At 46.7% G+C, this 21,210-nt stretch overlaps 5 protein-coding genes across 12 annotated transcripts in view; 3 read left to right on the top strand and 2 right to left on the bottom strand.

The window, feature by feature from the left end:
- Positions 1 to 11,311, top strand: part of LOC1275845 (hillarin) — a 32,028-nt gene extending 20,717 nt beyond the window's left edge. For 7 of the 8 annotated variants that reach the window (XM_061642588.1, XM_061642587.1, XM_061642590.1 and 4 more), the window contains exons 3-11: positions 7,270 to 7,414; positions 8,216 to 8,409; positions 8,500 to 8,616; positions 8,693 to 9,438; positions 9,595 to 9,953; positions 10,027 to 10,301; positions 10,381 to 10,494; positions 10,572 to 10,735; positions 10,826 to 11,311. In XM_061642588.1, coding sequence (XP_061498572.1) covers positions 7,270 to 7,414; positions 8,216 to 8,409; positions 8,500 to 8,616; positions 8,693 to 9,438; positions 9,595 to 9,953; positions 10,027 to 10,301; positions 10,381 to 10,494; positions 10,572 to 10,735; positions 10,826 to 10,967 — 2,256 coding nt within the window. In that variant the 3' untranslated portion in view covers positions 10,968 to 11,311. The remainder of the gene's footprint in view (positions 1 to 7,269; positions 7,415 to 8,215; positions 8,410 to 8,499; positions 8,617 to 8,692; positions 9,439 to 9,594; positions 9,954 to 10,026; positions 10,302 to 10,380; positions 10,495 to 10,571; positions 10,736 to 10,825) is intronic. The other variant, XM_061642593.1, reaches the window with a different exon arrangement.
- LOC4576284 (transcription elongation factor SPT5) lies at positions 2,902 to 6,621 on the top strand. The gene has a single exon (XM_001231044.3). It carries the CDS (start codon positions 3,097 to 3,099, stop codon positions 6,367 to 6,369), a length of 3,273 nt encoding a protein of 1,090 aa, XP_001231045.2. The 5' UTR covers positions 2,902 to 3,096; the 3' UTR covers positions 6,370 to 6,621.
- Positions 11,312 to 15,746: 4,435 nt separating the features above from the next.
- On the bottom strand, positions 15,747 to 16,555 carry LOC1275844 (uncharacterized). The gene is made up of 3 exons (XM_061642595.1): positions 16,402 to 16,555; positions 16,023 to 16,338; positions 15,747 to 15,949 (listed from the first exon to the last, which is right to left on the bottom strand). Exons 1-3 carry the CDS (start codon positions 16,473 to 16,475, stop codon positions 15,770 to 15,772), a joined length of 570 nt encoding a protein of 189 aa, XP_061498579.1. The 5' UTR covers positions 16,476 to 16,555; the 3' UTR covers positions 15,747 to 15,769.
- A 198-nt stretch (positions 16,556 to 16,753) lies between these two features.
- Positions 16,754 to 18,126, top strand: LOC1275843 (lysM and putative peptidoglycan-binding domain-containing protein 3). Its single transcript, XM_315125.5, has 3 exons — positions 16,754 to 16,961; positions 17,033 to 17,204; positions 17,274 to 18,126. Exons 1-3 carry the CDS (start codon positions 16,948 to 16,950, stop codon positions 17,883 to 17,885), a joined length of 798 nt encoding a protein of 265 aa, XP_315125.5. The 5' UTR covers positions 16,754 to 16,947; the 3' UTR covers positions 17,886 to 18,126.
- On the bottom strand, positions 18,127 to 21,129 carry LOC5667308 (protein inturned). The gene has a single exon (XM_001688566.2). It carries the CDS (start codon positions 20,708 to 20,710, stop codon positions 18,329 to 18,331), a length of 2,382 nt encoding a protein of 793 aa, XP_001688618.2. The 5' UTR covers positions 20,711 to 21,129; the 3' UTR covers positions 18,127 to 18,328.
- Between the last annotated feature and the right edge of the window lie 81 nt (positions 21,130 to 21,210).

Raw genomic sequence — 21,210 nt, 5'->3', positions numbered from 1 at the left:
TATCCGGGTTTCTCGGGACTTGACCTCAACCGGATAAGCGAATAACACGGATAATGAGTCAAATGATATATTTTATCACCAATTTCTGATTGGTTCTTTAAAAAATTCCTATTTTTTGATAAAAATAACCCAGTTTTTACTAACTTTATGTTTTTCACATGAGAATATTTGAAATTTGCCATGAATTATAGTGTTTTTTGTTTTGATAATGTGCTCTTATAACCGCTTTTTTAAATATCCTCCTCATAACGCAATGTCACCTTTGTATTGAACTGTCATTTCTCAACAGCACGGATAAACGGAAAGCCGGATAAAAGGTACCCGGATAAACGGCGCTCCACTGTACTTTGGTTTGAATGTTCAAAACAATTATTACAGGCGAAAACATTTTTTTTTTGAAATTTTTTGATTTTCGAAAAAAATATATTTTGATAATTACTCTTATAAAACTTCCCAAGTGCCACAAATCCACTAAACGACCACTAAACGGCTTCTAAACGACTCAAGCACTCTACCTAAACGGAATATAGAAAGACTTCGTTTAGCAGACGGCAAACGACTCATGCATTCTAAAAATAGCGAAAAAGCTGGTGGCGCTCTATGTTGGTGGGATACCCCAACCAGTTGAGCTTCATCGCTTGGAGGAGAGCATTCTCATTTCCTCTGTACTGTTGTATGGTTTCACATTGAAGTTATGCATCGCTAGAACTAGAACGGCGATACGTTTGTTTAAATACTAAACTCCAACGGGAATCACCAGCACTGAAGCAAGTGAGATTTGAGTAATGGTCGTTGGTGTTGATACCCACGTATCTGACCACACGACCATTCATTATAGATTTTTGCTCAGAAAGTTAGAAGGCTATATATAGGTCATGATAAGATGAAACTTGTCGAAACACATTGCAAGAAAAGGATAGCAATATAATAATCAGTTTTAATACGCCATCTATTGATCAAACCAATGAAGCTGTGGAGCTTTCATTTTTTTCTATGGATATTCAATTTTCCAGACGTTTAAGCTTAATCTGTGGCGCTTGGGTTATAAAACATTAAAATAAGTTATAAAAATACTTTTTAAAAATCGTTCAAAAATTTATTTCCTTAAAACCTTCGTAGAATATGTTATTTAAATTGTTGAACAATTTTTAAATGCGTTAGTTAGCACATGAAACTTGTTTTTTGAAGTGTCTTTATAGTTATGGTACGACCATAAATTTGTTTTTTCGTCATAAGTCGTGCAAAAATGTGTTGAAAAAATTTGAAAAAAATATACAAAGATGTGAAATAGTATTCTGCACAACTCATACATTCACTGTTAATATCTATCTCTTATGGATTTTCCGCAAATCGCGAAAAACGACTGTCCATATAGTTGTTGTAGGCGATGTGTAGTCTTTTTCTGACTGAGTCTGGACTCAGTCAACTGAGTCGGAGGTGACAAAATATTGAAAAAAATTTCAACATTGTCAAAACTGCTTGCCAACTGCAAAAAAGAGCTTTTCTCGTGGCAACGTCAAAAATCTACAACTGAACGACAAAAAGCTCAAACCTCTGAATATCATCGATATTTTGTTTAAGATGTACTAAATTGGTATATAAATCAATTAGAAAAATGTATTTTAGAAATATTACCATAGCAATGGGTCACAACTGCGCCAAAAAACCGCTTTTTTGCGAACGTTACTTTTTGTCATCTTTTATCGACTTTATTTCCTGGTTGCTCCAGGTTACGAAATTTGACAAAAGCTAAAAAAGTGACAAAAGTTCACTTTTTGGAAAATTTTTCAGCATTTTGTCACTCTCGTGGCCTTGTGCCTTGTGAATTAAAAAGTAGAGATGGTCTAGAGATATAAACAACCCACTAAATTTATTTCTTTTTTTTTGCATGGAACTAGAATGTTTTGAATTTTTGAGCTTGTCACGTAGAAACAACAGAAGAAATTTACTTGTTATTTGACATGATTTTTATTCAATTGTGTTTGTTTTAGAAAAGTTAAATCAAATGTATATTACTTCTTCGTCTACTTGGCGTAACGTCCTACGCGGACATGCCGGTCTATACAGGCTTTCGAAACTTAATTCATTACCACGTAGCCGGATAGTCAATCCTTGGTACGGAGGGACAGTTCATTCTGGGCTTGAACCCATGACGGGCATGTTATTGAGTCGTTCGAGTTGACGAGTGTAGTTCGGGACTGCCCTCAAATGTATATTAACAACGTTTAATTTACGTTTTTCAGACACTGTTATATTTAGCAATTAGATTTTATATATTGATAACCATTATGGAGATATGCTGATAACTATTCAAATCCAGTTTAATTTATTTCGATAATAACTACGGGTATTCCCCTATATACGCTATATATGCGTAAAATAAAAAAGGAAAATTTGGGCAAATTTTTGTTGAATTCAGCTTTAAGTCGTAGGTTAAATTAATTAAATTAATTAATTGATCTGAAAATTAACTGAAAATTACAATGTTGTACCTTTTAATGTTTTTAATTCAACCACAATGGAATTTATTTTGCATTTGAAATTCACCGAGTCAAATTAGTACAATTTGTTCAAAGAACTGTAAAATTTAGAATATCGCGTATAACTAAATGGCGTATATCGAGTATGGCGTATATCGGTAAATACTTGTAATTGAATAATTTAAATATCTTTATTTTTCAAAAATTTATTTTTTTTCAAATCTACAAACCTCTTCATTATACGTAACAGTTATAAGTCCAAATTATGAAAGATAAAAATGTCTCTCTCAAAACTGTCCAATTCGACGTTTTGCTCTCGCCTTCCAACTGTACATTTAAAAAGCTGCTAGCCCATCCCTACAACTTTGCTTCTTGGGAACGTGTAATCCGAGAGAGCGGATGGGAATCATTCCGTCATGGTGCGCATTCTCCTTCAAAGTCGGAGCGTACGTCACCAAAATGGAGTGAAGAAAACAACGCAACATCAACACGGTACAAATGATGTAAAATTTAGCTGAAAACAGTGAAAATAGTGAAGTAAAACGTAAGCAAATCGCTGATCACAACCCAGTACACATCGTTCATCGTTGGTAGTGCGCAATCGTTCAGCGGAAACATGTCGGACAGCGGCAGCGGCTCTGATGCTGACAGTGTGGCATCGAATCGTTCTCGCAAAAGTGGTGGCTCAAATCGCTCGGTGTCACGGTCGGTGTCCCGGTCGCCCCAGCGCTCCCGTTCGCCCTCGACATCGCAGTCGGACAATGAGCGGCCGCGGAAGAAGCAGCGCAAGGACCGCCGCCGTCTGGACGACGAAGACGATGACGACGAGGAGGAGGCGGAGGATGAGCAGGAGCCGGAGGGTGAGGATCTCGATTCGGAGGAGTACGACGAGGAGGAGGAAGACGACGACCGGCGCGGAGGGCGCAAGAAGAAGAAGAAGCAGGAACGCTTCGGTGGTTTCATCATCGACGAAGCCGAAGTAGACGACGAGGTGGACGAGGATGATGAGTGGGAGGATGGGGCGCAGGAAATGGGCATCGTGAGCAATGAGATCGAGGAGGTGGGCCAAACGGCGCGCGAAATCGAAAACAGACGCCGCGGAACGAACCTGTGGGACTCGCACAAGGAGGATGAGCTGGCCGAGTATCTGAAGCGCAAGTACGCGGATGCCTCCGTGGCCCGGCGGCAGTTTGGCGACGGTGGGGAGGAAATGTCGGACGAGATCACACAGCAGACGCTGCTGCCCGGCATCAAGGACCCGAATCTGTGGATGGTGAAATGTCGCATTGGTGAGGAGAAGGCCACCGCCTTGCTGTTGATGCGCAAGTTCCTCACCTATCAGAACACGGACCAGCCGATGCAGATCAAGTCGGTCGTTGCACCGGAAAGCGTCAAGGGCTACATTTACATCGAGGCGTACAAGCAGGCGCACGTCAAGTCCGCCATCAACAATGTGGGCAATCTGCGTGTCGGTATCTGGAAGCAGGAGATGGTCCCGATCAAGGACATGACGGACATCCTGAAGGTGGTGAAGGAGCAGACGGGACTGAAGCCGAAACAGTGGGTCCGGCTGAAGCGCGGCATATACAAGGACGACATCGCGCAGGTGGACTACGTCGATCTGGCCCAGAACCAGGTGCACCTGAAGCTGCTGCCTCGTATCGACTACACGCGTCTCCGCGGAGCGCTGCGTGCCACCCAGACGGAGGAAAGCAGCGATGCGAAGCGCAAGAAGCGCCGGCCGGCGGCCAAATCGTTCGATCCGGAAGCGATTCGTGCCATCGGCGGCGAGCTGACGTCCGATGGGGACTTCTTGATCTTCGAAGGCAACCGGTACTCGCGCAAGGGCTTCCTGTACAAAGCGTTCACCATGTCGGCCGTGCTGGCGGACGGTGTGAAGCCGACGCTGGCCGAGCTGGAGCGCTTTGAGGAGCAGCCCGAGGAGATTAACATTGAGCTGGCCGTTTCGTCCAAGGAGGACCCGGTGACGGCCCACTCCTTCTCGATGGGCGACAACGTGGAGGTGTGCGTGGGTGATCTGATGAACCTGCAGGCAAAGATCATTGCCATCGATGGATCGCTGATCACCGTGATGCCGAAGCACGAGGAGCTACGCGATCCGCTCATCTTCAAGGCGGCCGAACTGCGCAAGTACTTCAAAACCGGCGACCACGTGAAGGTGCTTGCCGGCCGGTACGAGGGCGAGACGGGTCTGATCGTGCGCGTGGAACCGTCGCGCATCGTGCTGGTGTCCGATCTGACCATGCACGAGCTGGAGGTTTTGCCGCGCGATCTGCAGCTCTGCACGGATATGGCGACGGGTGTGGATTCGCTCGGCATCTACCAGTGGGGCGATCTGGTGCAGCTCGATGCGCAAACGGTCGGCGTAATTGTGCGCTTGGAGCGCGAGAATTTCCACGTGCTCGGCATGCACGGCAAGGTGATCGAGTGCAAGCCGACCGCGCTGCAAAAACGGCGCGAAAACCGCAACACAATCGCGCTGGACTGGGATCAAAACCAGATCCGCCGGAAGGACATCGTCAAGGTGATGGAGGGTCCGCACACGGGTCGGGACGGCGAAATCAAGCATCTGTATCGCAACCTTGCCTTCCTGCACTCGCGCATGTACACCGAGAACGGGGGCATCTTTGTGGTGAAAACGCGCCATTTGCAGCTCGCCGGTGGCAACAAAAATCCGATGCAAAACAGCAACCCCATGATGTCACCGTTCGGCGGGGGTATCATGTCACCCCGCATCCATTCGCCGATGCATCCGTCTGGGGGGCGGGGTGGCGGTGGCGGCGGACCGACACGCGGCGGACGGGGCGGCGGGCGTGGTGGGGCACGCGTTTCTCGCGATCGGGAAATTTTGGGCCGAACGATTCGCATCACCGGCGGACCGTACAAGGGTGCGGTTGGTATTGTGAAGGATGCGACGGAGACGACGGCCCGCGTGGAGCTGCACTCGTCCTGCCAGACCATCTCGGTCGATCGGAACCACATCGCGATCGTCGATGGGGGCGCTACCAAGGCGGGCAGCGTCTCGTCGTACATGCGTACGCCGAGCCGCACACCGGCCGGCAGCTACGGCGCCCAGACGCCGGTCTACTCTGGCTCGAAGACGCCACTGCACGGCTCGCAGACGCCGCAGTACGATCCGGGCAGCCGCACGCCGTACGGTTCGATGACGCCTTCGCACGACGGCTCGATGACGCCACGCCACGGCGCCTGGGATCCGACGGTATCGAACACGCCCGCCCGGTCGAACGATTTCGACTTCATGGAGGAACCGTCCCCTTCGCCGGGCTACAATCCGAGCACGCCGGGCTATCAGATCAACACACCGTACGCACCGCACACGCCCGGCAACATGTTCAATGCGGACAACTACAGCCCGTACCAGGCCAGCCCGAATCCGAGCCCGTCGCCGTACCAGGTCGGTGGCTACATTGGCACGCCGTCGCCGAGTGCGTACTCGCCAGCCACGCCCGGTGCGCCGGCCTCTCCCTACAATCCGCAGACGCCCGGGGCCGGGCTTGACCCGCAGCTGGGCGACTGGTTCACGACGGACATCGAGGTGACGATTCGCAGCCACGGCGATTCGGACCTCAGCGGGCAGACCGGCATCATCCGCACGGTGAACAATGGGGACTGTGTGGTGTTTCTGCCGGAGGAGGACCACTGCGTAACGGTGCCACTGTCCAACCTGCAGCCCGTGCTGCCGGAACCGGGCGAGAAGTTTAAGGTCATCGTGGGCGAGGACCGTGAGACGGTGGGCGAGTTTATCGACATGTCCGGCAGCAACGAGGCGGTTGTCATGATCAACGGCCAATCTACGCTTATCCCGATGAACTATATGGCTCGCTATCGGGAGCCAACGAAGAACTAAACGTAGTGTTGATGTTAAGCGCGATAGTAACGGTGAAGCGAATGGGGTATGGGCAGGGGAAGACACGTACGATCAAATGCTCGGTGATGGACCGTAACAGTAACTGCTTTTTTCATTATGTTCATCCCTTTTCACACTGATTCAAACAACCTTTTTAAGTGACAACTACTGTATTTGCTCCTGCGCACCCATGGGCCACCCGAATGGACATATTGCTTATCTCAAATAAAGAAATAACTAAACAAACAAGAATTATACAATGCTAGTCCTGTAATACATGTTAAAACAAAACATTCCGAAATGTAGAAATATTGTTATTTGAATTTAAAAGTATGGGAGATTAGGATGAACTTATGACATATGGATTAGGCTTATTATATCAGGAACACAAAATCTGAACACCCGTGACACAAAATGTGGGCGCACGATCAATCAACCCGGCGCCCTGTGATATTGCATAACTTATGTAATGCAGCTCTGTCCCTTGCACTAATTAATTAGCTCACCCAATTGGGTTTAATTGCTTATAATCGCTTCCTGTGTTCGTTCACTTGAAAACATTCTCTTGAGGAAGCTCTAACTCCAACGTAGGGTAGTGCATTTACCCCTGGCTGCAACGGTGCAACGACTTGGTTACATGCGGGTCGGGCATGGGGAGAGCTTTTCGTGACCGGTAGCATAACACTGCGCCGTTTACGGAAGCTTCACCGTCGTCCTCGGGATTGCTGCTTTGCAGTGGGTCATAAATGCCTTACGACACACTCATCGTTACCGTACAGCCGACATGATTAGTGCGACCAACGATCGATCGACTATGCTAATCAAGGCTTATTCATAAAGCTCACTCAGCATAAAAGTGGTTTCATCACGCTGTTCTCTCTTTTCTACATCCCGTTGCAGGTCTACTGCTGCTCACACGTACCAAAAAGTGGTCCCGGCCATTTCGACCAAACCTCGGTGGGCATCCGGCAGGCGCTGAACGTACCGAAGAGTACCAACTATGTGAACGAACAAATCCGGGGTCATCGGAACGACAGCATCGACGGTAAGGCGCTTGGGTGTTGTGGGGAAGCTGTCCAAGGTTGTTGTTTTTTTTTCTCCACCCTTTAAACATGTAAACACGGACTCACGCAGCTCCGATCAAAGCCTTTCGGAACCGCCACGGAACAATTCCGGCAAGTCGCGGCCCTGCCCGTTGGCACTCCGCACCGTGTGGTGTTTCGGTTGGTTCGCTGGAGAACTATTGAGCCGGAAAATTGGCTGAAAACGAAAGCTTTCCAACATCGTGTTTCGCCCAACGGCGGCGATTTTCATGTCCGATTTTCTTTTCCTGTTGTGTGCGAGGAGATGAGTGTATTTTAACGCGGTTAATGTGCGCTTCCGTTCGCTGCTCTTTAATAGCATTTTTGTGTGTGTTTTTGTTATTCAGTTGGCTTGTTATTAACGACAGCAACATTAAACTATGCTCCAACGAATAGACTCAAACGGAAGCACAACGGTCCGAGTTGATCGGGTATATGCATTGATACGCGTCTTTGGTTCATCTTAGGCCTGCTTGTACAATCTTCTCTTCCAATTCTCTTCGTTTAGTAGATGGCCAAAGATCAGCGGCCGGCTTTTACCACTGATCATTGATGCATACTTTCTCGCCAATGCATCAAAAGCTCATCAAAACGATGAACCACGGTTATTCGTTGGCTGCTCGAATGTTCGATCGTTTCGTTCCGGACATTCACTAATTAAATAAAAGCTCGTACCCGTGCCAACAGCCCCGAATGGAGCATATGTTCCGTCCAATGGTTTATGTGTTCTCTGTCTGTCTGTCTCTCTCTCTCTTCTACTCCAGGCCAACAGCGACTTGGAACACCGAATGGGTACAATAATGGTGGCAGAGAAGGAAATACGCCACCTCAAAATGATCCGGACTACAAGTACGGCCGGTTCGATGCAAGCGCCCTACACATAGCGCATGCCCTGAAGCAGACAGAGATTCAAAAAGCATACGACAAGCCGCGCGAAAAGCCCATCGATTACTATCTGGTAAGTGATATTTATGATGGCTATTTGAGTATAGTTTTTTTTTTTCATTTTTATTAGCTTATTTAACAACGTCCTCTTACTCTTTCAAAGGCGCGCGATGAACAAGCCAAGCTGGAGATGAAACATCGAAAGGAGGAAGATGATCTGTACAGAAAGTTTGCCCGCAAACGAGAAGAGGAAGATCGACGGATGCAGAGTGAAATTCAGGTTTGTGTTGCCCTCCTTCGACAGTTCTATAAAAAAAACACTCCAACAATGCTTGCCTTTCCTTTTCTGGACACAGGACGAATGGGAGCGCGAGCTGCAGCGGTTAGCGCACAAGTTCGAGAAGGAGCTCACCACCAGCAGACGATCGCGCGAGGATCAAAACATCCTGACGCTGAAGCACGAGCAGCAGAAGGAAGACCTGGAGAAGAACATGACCATCCGGAAGACGAAGAAGAAGGAAAGCCTCACGAGAAAGCTGCTCGAGCACGAGCGCTCCGAGACGGCCGCCCTGGTCGACCGGCAGTCGAGCGAAATGCTGGAGCTGATCAGTGTACGGCGAAGCGAGTACATGCAGAGCGAGAGCATATTCCTGGACGATGACATCAACGAGACGGTGGTGGCGATGGAGTACCCGCTGGTCGCACCGAAGCCGGCACCGCCCGCCCTGAGCAAGTTCCAGGTGTACAACGATCCGGTCGAGTTTCAGGACGTGGATCAGATCGCCATCACCGTCGCCCAGGAGGATCAGAAAACGTTCACCGACCTGGTGCGTCAGCTGGTGGGCCGCTGCACCTCGGACATCGAGAAGGCGCGCACCATCTTCCGGTGGATAACGGTGAAGAACTTGAACACGATGACGTTCGACGACAATCTGCGGGGCGACACACCGATGGGACTGCTGCGCGGAATCAAGTACGGCACGGAGAGCTACCACGTGCTGTTCAAGCGGCTGTGCAGCTACGCCGGCCTGCACTGCGTGGTGATTAAGGGTTACTCCAAGAGCGCTGGTTACCAGCCGGGCGTGAAGTTCCAGGACTCAAGGTAAGATATGCACCAGATATGTCGACCTTGTGCTCTTGTGGTGGTGGCGGTGATGGATGATGTGGTGATGAAGCCGGGTGCCCTCACACAAAAACGGAGTTGATATGACACTCTTCGGTTTTAACTCGTTACCCTTTTCGTTTTTGCGCTCTTCAGTCATCCGAAAAATTCCAGATTCCGCAACTCGTGGAACGCGGTCTACGTGGCGGGTGCGTGGCGATTCGTGCAGTGCAATTGGGGTGCCCGACACTTGGTCAACGCGAAGGAGGCGCCCAAGACGGGCAAGGGTAAGAACGACAGCTTGCGATACGAGTACGACGATCACTACTTCCTGACCGATCCGCGCGAGTTTATCTACGAGTTCTTCCCGCTGCAAGAGGAGTGGCAGCTGCTGAAGCGACCGATTACGCTGACGGAGTTTGAAAACTTGCCCTTCGTGCGATCGCTGTTCTTCCGCTACGGACTGCACTTTGCCGACGATGGTTACGGGGCCGTTGTCTACACGGACGACACAGGTAAAGCCGTTAGAGGATGGGACGTTAGTGTGGGAAAATATTTAAATTTTACGAACCTTTTGTTTCGACGCAGGCGCTGCCACGGTGCGGATAGCGATGCCGTCCGACATGCAGGGTTGTTTGATCTTCCACTACAACCTCAAGTTCTACGACAGCGATGAAGATTCGTTCGATGGTGTCTCGCTCAAGCGGTTCGTCATGCAGTCGGTCATCAGCAACGTGGTCGCCTTCCGGGTACACGCACCCTGTTCCGGTGCGTTCTTGCTCGATATCTTTGCCAACGCCGTCACACCGCAGGAGTACCTTACGGGGGAACCGATGAAGTTCAAAAGTGTATGCAAATTTAAGGTGCGTAGCTTTCCTTCAACACACTGGGATGGTCTGGGTGGTCCAGAATGTATCACCATGCTTTCCTTCCGGTTTTCAGATTTGCTGTGAAGAGTTACAGACCGTGATGGTGCCTTTGCCGGATTGTGCCAGCGGCGAATGGGGTCCCACAAAAGCGACGCGTCTGTTCGGACTCATACCAATTACACATCCGGTAAAAAGCGTTTCTTCTCATCCACGGTACACCGATCTGACCATCTTTTTCCGGTTTCGCGGTGCATATTGTTTCAGGAACCACTCATCTTTGCCGGACGAGCGATCGAACTGCAATTCCGTATGTCAAGACCGCTGACGGACTTTATGGCCACACTGCACAAGAATGGCATCGAGGAGAAGAAACTCTCGAAGTATGTGCAGCAGGCGATCCTTGACGATATGATCACATTCAACATAAGGTAGGTTGCGGCTAGGCAATTGCGCCCGGCCCGAAATGCAGCGTGGCATGAGCTTGGGGAAATTAATTTCCCTTCCATCTTTGTTCGCAGCTTTCCAGAGGAAGGACAGTACGGGCTAGACATTTACACCCGCGAGGTGGGATCAGTTTCGCACAACAATAATTCCTCAACCGAAAAGCACCTACTCACACACTGCTGCAAATATCTGATCAATTCATCCAAGCGGAACTAAAGGTTTTTACGATACGGAGAAACAACGCAACCGCGACACTAACAAGCAGCTTCGAAAAAAAATGTGCACCGTTTAATGCTAGTGGTCTTTTTTATCCTCTAAACACGCTGTACATATGGACAACATCAGTCACAGACCCCCCCCCCCCCCCCCCCCTCTCCCATTAACTTCCACTCCCTAACCCCTCCCGGAGTCGAGCAACAAGGGCAAATGATCCGAATGTGCTAACGAAGAAGAATCTGTTGTATGTTTACCGTAACATGAACGAGAAGTGTACTTTTAGTTTAAAAAATGTGTTTTCTTTTAAATAATAAACTTGTTACAAATTCATCCTACCTGAAACATGTTGAGCGTAGTTATAACACAGTGGAATAAAAGAGGAGCAGAAACTAAACAATGAACTTGTATGTAATGTATTTTAAACTAGACTGACAATATTAAACATTTTCTAAAGACTACTATGATGTGTTCATTGCACACATGTTGCTTTCTCAACACTCCTCCTCAACGTGTGCCATGAAGCCCTAACATCTCCGTAAATTTTCTTTGTTTTGTTGCTCCTAGTGGTTTCGTTAGAATGTCCGCAACCATCTCTTCCGTGGGACAATATTCAAGCATCATTTTTCTAGATTCACACTGTTGTTTGACAAAGTGTTCTTTTGTTTCAATGTGTTTCGATCGACGATTGGTTCTATCAGAGTTGACGAAACAAATGCAACTCTGGTTATCCTCAAAGATTTTAACGGGGTTTTCAATATGTTCTCCTAAGTCTTTCATCAATCGAGTAAGCCACATTTGTTCTTGAGTAGCTTCACTTAAGGAAATATATTCTGATTCCATCGATGATAATGCAATGCTGGTTTGTTTGCGACTGGCCCATGACACAGCTCCACTAGCATAGAAAAACACATATCCGGAAGTCGATTTTCTTGTTATAGTATCACCTGCCCAGTCAGCATCAGAATAACCAATCAAATCGCTACCAGCTTTGTTGAAAGTGAGCTTAAAATGTTTAGTTGCTTTTAAATATCTTACAACACGCTTAGCCGCAACCCAGCATGATTCAGTAGGATTACTAACATTACGACCAAGTATTCCCGTACTTACAGCAATATCTGGTCGCGTACACACCGATATGTATAGAAGAGCACCAACTAGACTTCTATATTGAGTAGAGTCTTTCAAAATAGAGCTTGAGTCTTGCTGCTTCAAAAATCCTTCATCCATCGGTGTTTTCGCAGTTTTTGCTTCGCTCAATCCGAACTTACGAATCAATTTTTCAATGTAACCTTCGAGGCTAACGCTGTAGTTACCTTTTTCATATTTAACCTCCATTCCCAGAAAGTAACTAACTGGTCCCAGGTCCGTCATTTCGAAATGTTCGGTTAAAGCGTGATACACAGAATCAATGAGAGTCTCGTCCACACAACCGACTATCATATCATCCACGTACACTAAAATGTAGACTCTTTTTCCATCTTCAGTTTTAATGTACATACACTGATCAGCAGCACTTTGTTGGAAGCCAATCTCTAGCAGAACACCGTGCAGTTTCTGGTTCCAACATCGAGCTGATTGTTTCAGACCATAAATACTCTTTTTCAATCGACAAACCAAATGCTCTTTGCCTTTTATCTCGTATCCAGGTGGTTGTCGCATAAAAAGCTCCTGATCTAGATCACCATATAAATAGGCCGTTTTAATATCTAAATGCCGTAATTTCATCTGTGTTTTAGAAGCTATAGCGAGCATCAAACGAAATGTTGTATGGCTTGTGACCGGAGCAAATACTTGATCATAGTCTTCGCCAAATTGCTGGGAATAGCCTTGCGCCACTAGACGAGCTTTGTGTTTGATTACTTGTCCAGCTGCATTTCTCTTCAACTTAAAAATCCAGCGGCAACCAACAACCTTTCTGCCAGCAGGTAGCTCTACCAATGCATCCCATGTTCCGTTTTCTTCGTGTGATTTCAATTCATTTTCCATTGCCGATATCCATTTTTCGCGCGCTGCACAGACAAAAACTTCTTTCAAATTTCTGGGTTCTTCGTTTTGTTCAGAAGATCCCGCCATATAACTTTCCTCCCTGAATCGAACAGGTGCGATGCCTTTTGTTGTTCGCGTGGACCTACGTACACTTTGATGCATTTCAATAGCCCCTGGTTCATCTGATAGTTCGCCATCAGATGCACTGTTGTATGGTGTAACATCAAGTTCATCTACAGTATCGTTCATGTTCGATTCCCTAATGCAGGAGGATTCAGCAGAAGCCTCCATTTGAACGATGTTTTCTCTCGTGGTAGTTTCTTCTGCTCGACATAATGAAGGAGTTGATCCAAGTGGCAGTACCACTACTCCTCCTGATGTCGTTGGTTTCGGTTTTGTTCCAATTTTCTCAATCTCGCATTGTTCTAAAAATTTTGCGTCACGACTAATGGTAATTGTTTTCGTCTCCAGGTTTACGAATCGATAGGCCTTCTGATTGTCCGCGTATCCGACGAATACCAACTTTTCAGCCTTTTTATCCAACTTACGCCGTTTTTCTTTAGGAATGTGTACGAAAGCTTCTGAACCAAATACTCGAAGATGTTCATACGAAGGATTCTTTCCGTGCCACATTTCGTAAGGTGTCGATTCCAGTAAGGAGGATGGCAAGCGATTTTGTAAATAATTGGCAGTGGTGATCGCTTCACCCCAGAACACCTTGTCCATGTTCGATTCTGCCAACATGCATCTCATCATTTCAACGAGGTACCGGTTCTTACGTTCAGCCACGCCGTTTTGTTGTGGAGAATATGGGGCAGTTTGTTGATGCACGATCCCGTGATCTACAAAAAATTCCTTTAAAGAATTGCTCCTGTATTCACCACCACCATCCGATCTGATGACTTTCGGATAGTGTCCAAACTGTGTTTTCATCATGGTGCAATATTCTCTGATCCGGTTTTCTATCTCACACTTGTTTTGCACCAGGTAGATAATTGTATACCGACTAAAATCATCAACCATAGTCATAAAATATCGGCTTCCTCGGGCTGTTGATACTTCAAACGGTCCTCCCAAGTCCGTATGTATCAGTTCGCCAACACCAGATGTCCTTGAAGATGAAGAATTTGGGAAAGGATCACGGCTCATCTTCCCTTCACAGCATGATCCACAAATGGATTTCACATGACATCGGTTGATGTTCAAGCCGCTTCCCAAATTGTTCCGCGCAATCTTCATTATGGCTTCTATGTCACGATGGCCAAATCGACGATGCCATAGGTGTATACAGGAAGCTTCATGGTTTTTATCTACCAACATGGCTTGTTCAGTCTGTTTTAGATAATACAGACCACCTTTACGTTCACCAATCAGCAATACTTGTTTTCCTTTCAGGACACGACATCCATACCTATCGAAAAGCATTTCGAATCCATTATCGGTAATTTTACTTACAGATAATAGGTTTGTCGTCAAAGATGGTACATGACACACATTGTCCAAGGAAACTTTCTTGCGTTTTCCGTTTCCATCCATGGAAAACAATTTGCAGCTTCCGACACCAGCTGACTTGATGGAATCTCCGTTCGCTAATGAAATCGAGGATTGCTTCGATTTATCTATTAATTTCAAAATAGACGTATCGTTCGTCATATGAGAAGTTGCACCAGAATCGAAACACCATGGTCCAGTTTCGTTTCTTTCTCCAATGAACAAACATACTTCCTCTCGATTGTCTTCATTAGCAACGTTGACGCTTTCACCATCTAGTTTACTTCTTTTGTCTGCAGCCCATTTTCTACAGTCTTTTCTTATGTGCCCATTCTTCTTGCAATAATGGCACTGTTTTTCCTTGTTGGTTGTTAGTTTCCTGTCCTTCCAAAATTTCGTGATATTCTTTCCTCCAGATAGTAACGCTTTATCTTCATCTGCACCATCTGCTCGACGTCTTCCTTCATCCAACAATTTGCCTTTTACATAATCCACCGTAAGATCTTCATCAGGCCTACTTTCCAAAGCCACGATCAAACCATCAAAGGATTTTGGCAAACTGGACAACATTAACGCGACAAAGGATGGATCTTTCATTTCTTCTCCCAGCGCAATTAAACGAAGTCGCAGAGAACATAGTTCTTTGAGATGGTTAGAAATGTCTCCACCTTCAGTCATTTTTGTGGCAAACATTTTTCGCATGACGTGTATTTTGCTGGACAAAGATGAACGCTCATGATAGCCTTTTAGGGCATCCCACATATCTTTCGATGAACTCGTTTGCATGACATGGATGAGTTGGCTGTCGTCCAACGACAGACCGATCAGTGCCCTAGCACGTTCATCATTCGCAATCCATGCAGCGTCGGGACTTGCTGGTTTCGAATCTTTCACGACAGTCAGCACCTTTTCCCTTGCTAACAAAAGTTCCATCTTGAATTTCCATATTGCGTAATTTTGATCGTTTAATTTTTCAATGGTGACGTGTGATTCAGACATGTTTCTAGATTTAAGTTTTCAGTGTTTCTTCAAGATTAAAATTTTCGATAAGTTTTCAGTATTTCTTCAAGATTAAAATTTTCGATAGATTATTACTTCAATATAACACAAACTTAACACTTGTTCGACAGTACTTCTGGGCCCATAACCTGTTGAGCGTAGTTATAACACAGTGGAATAAAAGAGGAGCAGAAACTAAACAATGAACTTGTATGTAATGTATTTTAAACTAGACTGACAATATTAAACATTTTCTAAAGACTACTATGATGTGTTCATTGCACACATGTTGCTTTCTCAACAAAACAGAACCGCCCGTGGGACATTTATTTTCGATTTGGGCCATTTAGCAGGTCAACGTTCACCTTCTGTTCGAGCTCTTTGTGATGGGCCCGTATGGAGTCAAACGTCTTCTGCTCGTTGGTGATCTGTTGCAGCAAATGGTTTCGTCTGACCTGCATTGCTCGATATTTCGCTCGCATTGTTTCAATGGAGTAGATTAGTTCCTGCAACGATTTCATCACATCGGTCGTTCATCGTAGCACAAACGGCATACGTCATTGACCATGGAACACTTACCTCGATACGCTCCTTTTGAAATCCAAGCTGCAATTGGTAAAACTTCAGCGACGTCTTCAGTTTGTTCACCACCAGCGGGCGAACCTGCTCGCTGACACTTTTGCCCGTGGGGCGCCACATTTTGTTCGAGCTGCCTGGCGCTTTGCTCTTTAAGCTTTCCAAAATCTCCACATTGGTATCGATGTCGCATTCATTCCACAATCTGTTCACTTTCGCCACCAGTTCTTGCTGCAATCCGTCGCGGAATTCCTGCACCGCCACCTCAAAATCATTTTCGTTGGCAAAGAAATCCTTGAACTCATCGAACCGTGCGGTACTGCAATAAAGTATGTTAAGTTCATTTTATTGTATTGTAGGTGTGAAACAAACGACAACTTACCTAATTCCATTTACTAAAGCAGTGTACGAATCGATAAATTGTTGCCTGGCGGTTGTTTTGTTTGCCTCAGCCATTTCTACACAAAACCGTTTGAATGCGATCCGCGCATTTAACGGCTGTCAAAGGCCAGCCGTGCTGTCAAAGTAACGATAGTTTACGCTCGCGGGTTGAAAAGCGTAATATAAACAACGGTTACAACATTTTCTGATTTTTATAAAAATGTAACTAATTTCATTTATTGGAATTTGTATTACAATATCTTTCCTCATTTTTATCGTATCATTCGTTTAGCTATCATTTTACGTTCTACCTTCGAGCAATAAAATTTGGTATAGGCTTTCTACACCTTGGGCAGAGCAGCCCATGTTGACATTTGCGCGCTGACGAGTATTGTTGATACCTGTGCACGAAAAGAAAAAGAAATTTGCTTTTGGAAAGTTTGTTTGTATTATCGCAGCTGTAACACGTCCGCGATCCTCCCGGAATCGGAAATAAGGCGAAAATGAAAGTCCTGCCCCAGCATCTGGCCGCACCAATATTCGCAAAATGAAACGACAGCGGTAAGGAGGGCGCAGTGTGTGATCGTGCGGCTGCCTCGTTGCTCATTCGGTTTCAACTCAAACAATTTCAGGGTCAAAGCTGGACCGAGCAGCAGTCATGTTTACGTGGAGGAACCGTACATGAGTGAGGGATATGAATTCCCACTGGCTCAACACAAAGCGGCACCCATAGAGCGATGGCTGGAGGCGCAAATCCTTCCGGGTGATACGCTGCAAGCGATCGCGCTGAGATTCAACTGTTCGGTAGGCTTCCTTGTCTCTACTGAGGTGGGCAAATGTATTGATATGTTTTTTTCTTTCAAACCTTTGTAGATACCTCAATTGAAGAAGTTGAACAAAATAGACAAGGACAACGAAATCTATGCACGAAACGTGATTCGCGTTCCGGTGACCCCACACTCAATCCTGCTGGAAACCCTACCGCGCGTGCACACGAGCGGGAACAGCAGCCCCAAAAACATCACAACCACACCGCCGAGTGTAAGCCATGTTGCGGTGGAAGCGAAAGCCACCCTGGACGAGAAGCTGATTCTTGCCGCCGTAAGCAACGCCTCGATTCAGCCGAGCAGCAGCGCTGCGACACAGTTTCCTAGAAAGTCTTCCGGAAAACACAGGGACCGTGCCGACCGGTCGAGTGAAATCGCGCTCGACGATCTGCACGGCGACGAGGATGCGGGATTAAGCGAGCCGCTGCTGCTGAGCGGCGAGTATGACGATAGCTTTCCGCAGCCGCGGCCACTGCGGCTGCCGGCAAATGACTTTTCATGCAATGGGAGTGATTGTGATATATCCTGGATTTGCTTGCTCGTCTTTATCCTGGCGCTTTGCTTCGCAATTCCACTTATTTATGTAGTGTATGTGGCGGAACACATAGAAAAATATCATCACGATAGTTTTAATGTTAACCACAGCGCGAAACTGTGACCACGGGGAAGGCATTGCGTAACGATTATATATATATTTACATACACTTGTTATGTTAGTGTCCTTTTCCGTAAACTGTATTCTGTATTACGTTTTTCGTGGAGGTACGGCGACTAACTGAAGGATTGTGAGCGGCGAGCGGTGTCAAACATCTGTAAAAAGAGTGCCTTTTACATCTGTTGATTAGCTCTTTAAATAAAATGATATTTTCTCCGGCAAACCAATCTGATACCCGTTCAAATACTTCCTGTTGCGTTTTATTTGCTTTGTCATGATCATACACAATAAATTAGTACAACATTGGACATTTTATGCCTTACAAACTAGGTCTTGTAAAAGTTTTTAAATGCAAAAATCAGTCTCCATTTTCGTTGCATGAGATGGAAGGGCTCGGATTGTTGTGTGTTTTGCTGTGTGTATCTCTATAAATACCTAATTCTTGTCTATCCAGCACAAGTTAGACAGATACGGAACGCTAACTCTACCATATTTTGAGGCGCATCCGCTCGATGACAAACGTACAGCTCCTTGGCGGGGCTGTGAAACAGGCGTCCGACGACCCAAAACTCGACCCGTTCGCCCGATCCATGATCTTTCGGAACGGACAGCAGCATGCCCTGTTCCTTGATGGCTACCAGCGATCGTTGCGTGTTCAATTTGCTCGACTCACGCGACAGAAGGTTGCGAAACTTTTTCGTGTTTTCAAACGTCGCGTGTATCAAGGTGCACGTTTTGCGGAACAGATTCATGATGATATCATTTTTCACGTTGGCGCCGCTAACCGTCGGTGCCAGGAAGTATCCATCGCCCACCTCGAGCTGGACGTAGTAAAACAGCAGATTTTCCAGCCCGGTCGTTAGCTGCGTCGGGATGAGTTCCGAAAATTCCTTGCACCGGTTCTCGGACAGATCCGTAATGTCGAAACTGCTGCTCCGCTGGCTGCTGTCCATGCTTTGGCCCCAGTCGGAATCGTCGTCATCGTCCGGTTCAGGATTTTGCTCCTCGCGAATCGCTTGATTTTTTATCGAGCTGGAAGCGTTCGATTCCTCGTCATGGCTGCGCACCTGCGCACGGTCCTCGTGCGGCGCTTGGTCGCCCGCCTGCTGTTTGCCCACGCTCGTCGGTATGCACTGCGGGCGCCGGTTCGAGTCGATCCAGATGCGGATGAGATTTTCGATTCCGGTCGATTTGAAGTAGCTCAGCATATCCTGTATCTCGTCGACGTAGCGGGAAAACGATTTGCTGTGCGTCGTGTCGATCGGCACTTCCAGCACCACCACCATCAGCAGGTTGCCGATCGACACGAGCATCAGGTAGGCGTCGTTCTTCTCGTGGAACCCGTCCGCACAGTACTGCTTCGGGTAAAACTTGCGCCAGATGGCCATGTTCTTCACGTCGGTGGTGGTAAGAATTTCGAACACGCCCAAATTTTTCAACACCGTCTCAATGTCCATCATGTACTCGCCGTTCAGATGCGTACAGACCAGATGCTGCTTGTAGTACAGCGCACAGCCGATGACGGTCAGCAGACAGAACAGATCGACAAAATCGTCATTCCAGTTGCGATAGTCCATCGCTTCCAGCTCGCCTAGCGCATCGTCGATGCGCAGCTGTATCTCCTTGGGAAGTGGGACAAAGTGGGCCTGGGGGAACGTTTTCTCGAACTTGTCCCAGTTCCGATTAGCCTTGATCGAGTGGCGTATCATTTCGCACAGCTGCATCAGTTCGGTTTGCTGCTCAATCGGTCTATTAAACACGGCTGTACCGCAGCGATACAGTGCGTTTAAGAAGCGACAGATCTGTTCACTCTTCTGCTTCACCGCAAACACCGACGAGTACTTGGAGCTGAAGCCGAGCAGCAAAATCCCGTCCTCGAGCACGGTGTACGTCGTGTAGTAGAGGACGTTTTTGATTTTCAAATTCGTCATTATGGACTGTTGATTAAACGATTGGTTGAAAATCGAATGCAGCGTCACGAAGCTGCCCCGGGAGTTGAACAGGTAGTTGTTCTCGCGCGTGGGATAGCAAAACTTCACATCCAGCTCATCGTTCTGCGTGTACTCCTTCGAGATGAAGATCATGCTGAAGATCAGATCGTTGTTGCTCATCGACTGTATGTCCTCCTTGTCGAACAGCGTCTCCTGGCTCTGGATCAAATCCATAAAGTTCGTAATCTTGATCTCGATCGCGTTGCTAATGTCTGGCTCGATCATTTCGAAAAAGCTAATTTTAATAATCGTCGGTATCTTGGTCGAACCTTCCAGCAGCGATTCGAAGTTGTCCACCGTAACCTGCTCGGCATCGATGGACTTTATCCAGTCCTTTGACTTGACCAGCTTGCCTTTGGCAAACACCGAATAGTCTTTGATCTTATCCACCATAAGCTTCCGGCCGTCCGGGAACAGGCTCGTCGTCAGCCCAAGTATGGTTTCGGTCAGCGGCAACACTTCCTTCAGCGGGACATTTTTCTTCGGCGCAATACTGATGATGACGTCTTTCTGAATGCCATTGATTTGCTCCTTTTTCGACGTATCGATGACGCTCACCCGGAAGAGCTTGTGTTTGCCCTTGTCCTTTTGCCCGAAACGGGACAGAATGCTCTCCTTCTTGCGGATCGACAGGCGCCGATACTCGTTGCGGAAGAACAGATCATCGTCGAAGGCGGCGGGCTTCGCGTGGCAAACGAGATCAAATTTGACGAAAAACAGGGAGTTGTTTACGATGTACTGACCCCATTCGTGCGATCGCGAATCACAGCTACTGTCGCTACAGTCGGACGATGCGTTCGACTGATCGTCCGTCCAAACTTGCGGATCGTCATTCATTGCACTGAGTGGACAGTTTTCGTATACTGCGAATTACCAAAAAAAAATATATATATATAATGCATTTATCGGTGCATTGAACACAATTGTTGATAAACACATAAAAAATAAAACAAAACTAATCGGAAGTCCGATCTTGCGAGCACAGTTTGAGTTTACAAATTTGTTGACATCGTAATTGTTGACAAAAAAGTAGCTGCGTGTCAAGGTTCTTACAAGCAAAGCTGAAACAAAACTAATTGGTTTCAAATATGTGTATAAATAATTGTTAAGATACAACTACTAAATCAGAGATTTTTCATCTTGTTTTTTCATTGCAAAAGATTTTATTTTCCTCATTTTTACTGAGATTTATGATATAAATAAAAGGAAGATGAAACCATTCTCTAGCAACCGTACAGCGCGCATAGTCCAACCCCACACTGTCAAGCGAAGCTTCATTGGTTGCCACTCTAGGCATCTCGTTCTCGCTAGCGGCTCCGAACGGTGCTGATACGATG

This window comes from Anopheles gambiae, chromosome 2 (genome assembly GCF_943734735.2).
Source record: "Anopheles gambiae chromosome 2, idAnoGambNW_F1_1, whole genome shotgun sequence".
NCBI classification, from domain to species: Eukaryota; Metazoa; Arthropoda; class Insecta; order Diptera; family Culicidae; genus Anopheles; species Anopheles gambiae.
The sequence above is the reverse complement of the archived record's forward strand: the minus strand, read 5'-3'. Positions and strand labels throughout refer to the sequence as shown.

What these genes read in the sequence shown, in the direction of transcription:
- LOC1275844 (XM_061642595.1), bottom strand. Translation starts at nt 16,475, where the DNA reads ATGGCTGAGGCAAACAAAACAACCGCCAGGCAACAATTTATCGATTCG. An exon ending in GCTTTAGTAAATGGAATTAG is followed by an intron (nt 16,339 to 16,401) that starts GTAAGTTGTCGT and finishes ACTTTATTGCAG; the next exon opens with TACCGCACGGTTCGATGAGT. An exon ending in TTCAAAAGGAGCGTATCGAG is followed by an intron (nt 15,950 to 16,022) that starts GTAAGTGTTCCA and finishes AAATCGTTGCAG; the next exon opens with GAACTAATCTACTCCATTGA.
- LOC5667308 (XM_001688566.2), bottom strand. Translation starts at nt 20,710, where the DNA reads ATGAATGACGATCCGCAAGTTTGGACGGACGATCAGTCGAACGCATCG.
- LOC1275843 (XM_315125.5), top strand. An exon ending in CGCTGAGATTCAACTGTTCG is followed by an intron (nt 17,205 to 17,273) that starts GTAGGCTTCCTT and finishes AAACCTTTGTAG; the next exon opens with ATACCTCAATTGAAGAAGTT.
- LOC4576284 (XM_001231044.3), top strand. Translation starts at nt 3,097, where the DNA reads ATGTCGGACAGCGGCAGCGGCTCTGATGCTGACAGTGTGGCATCGAAT.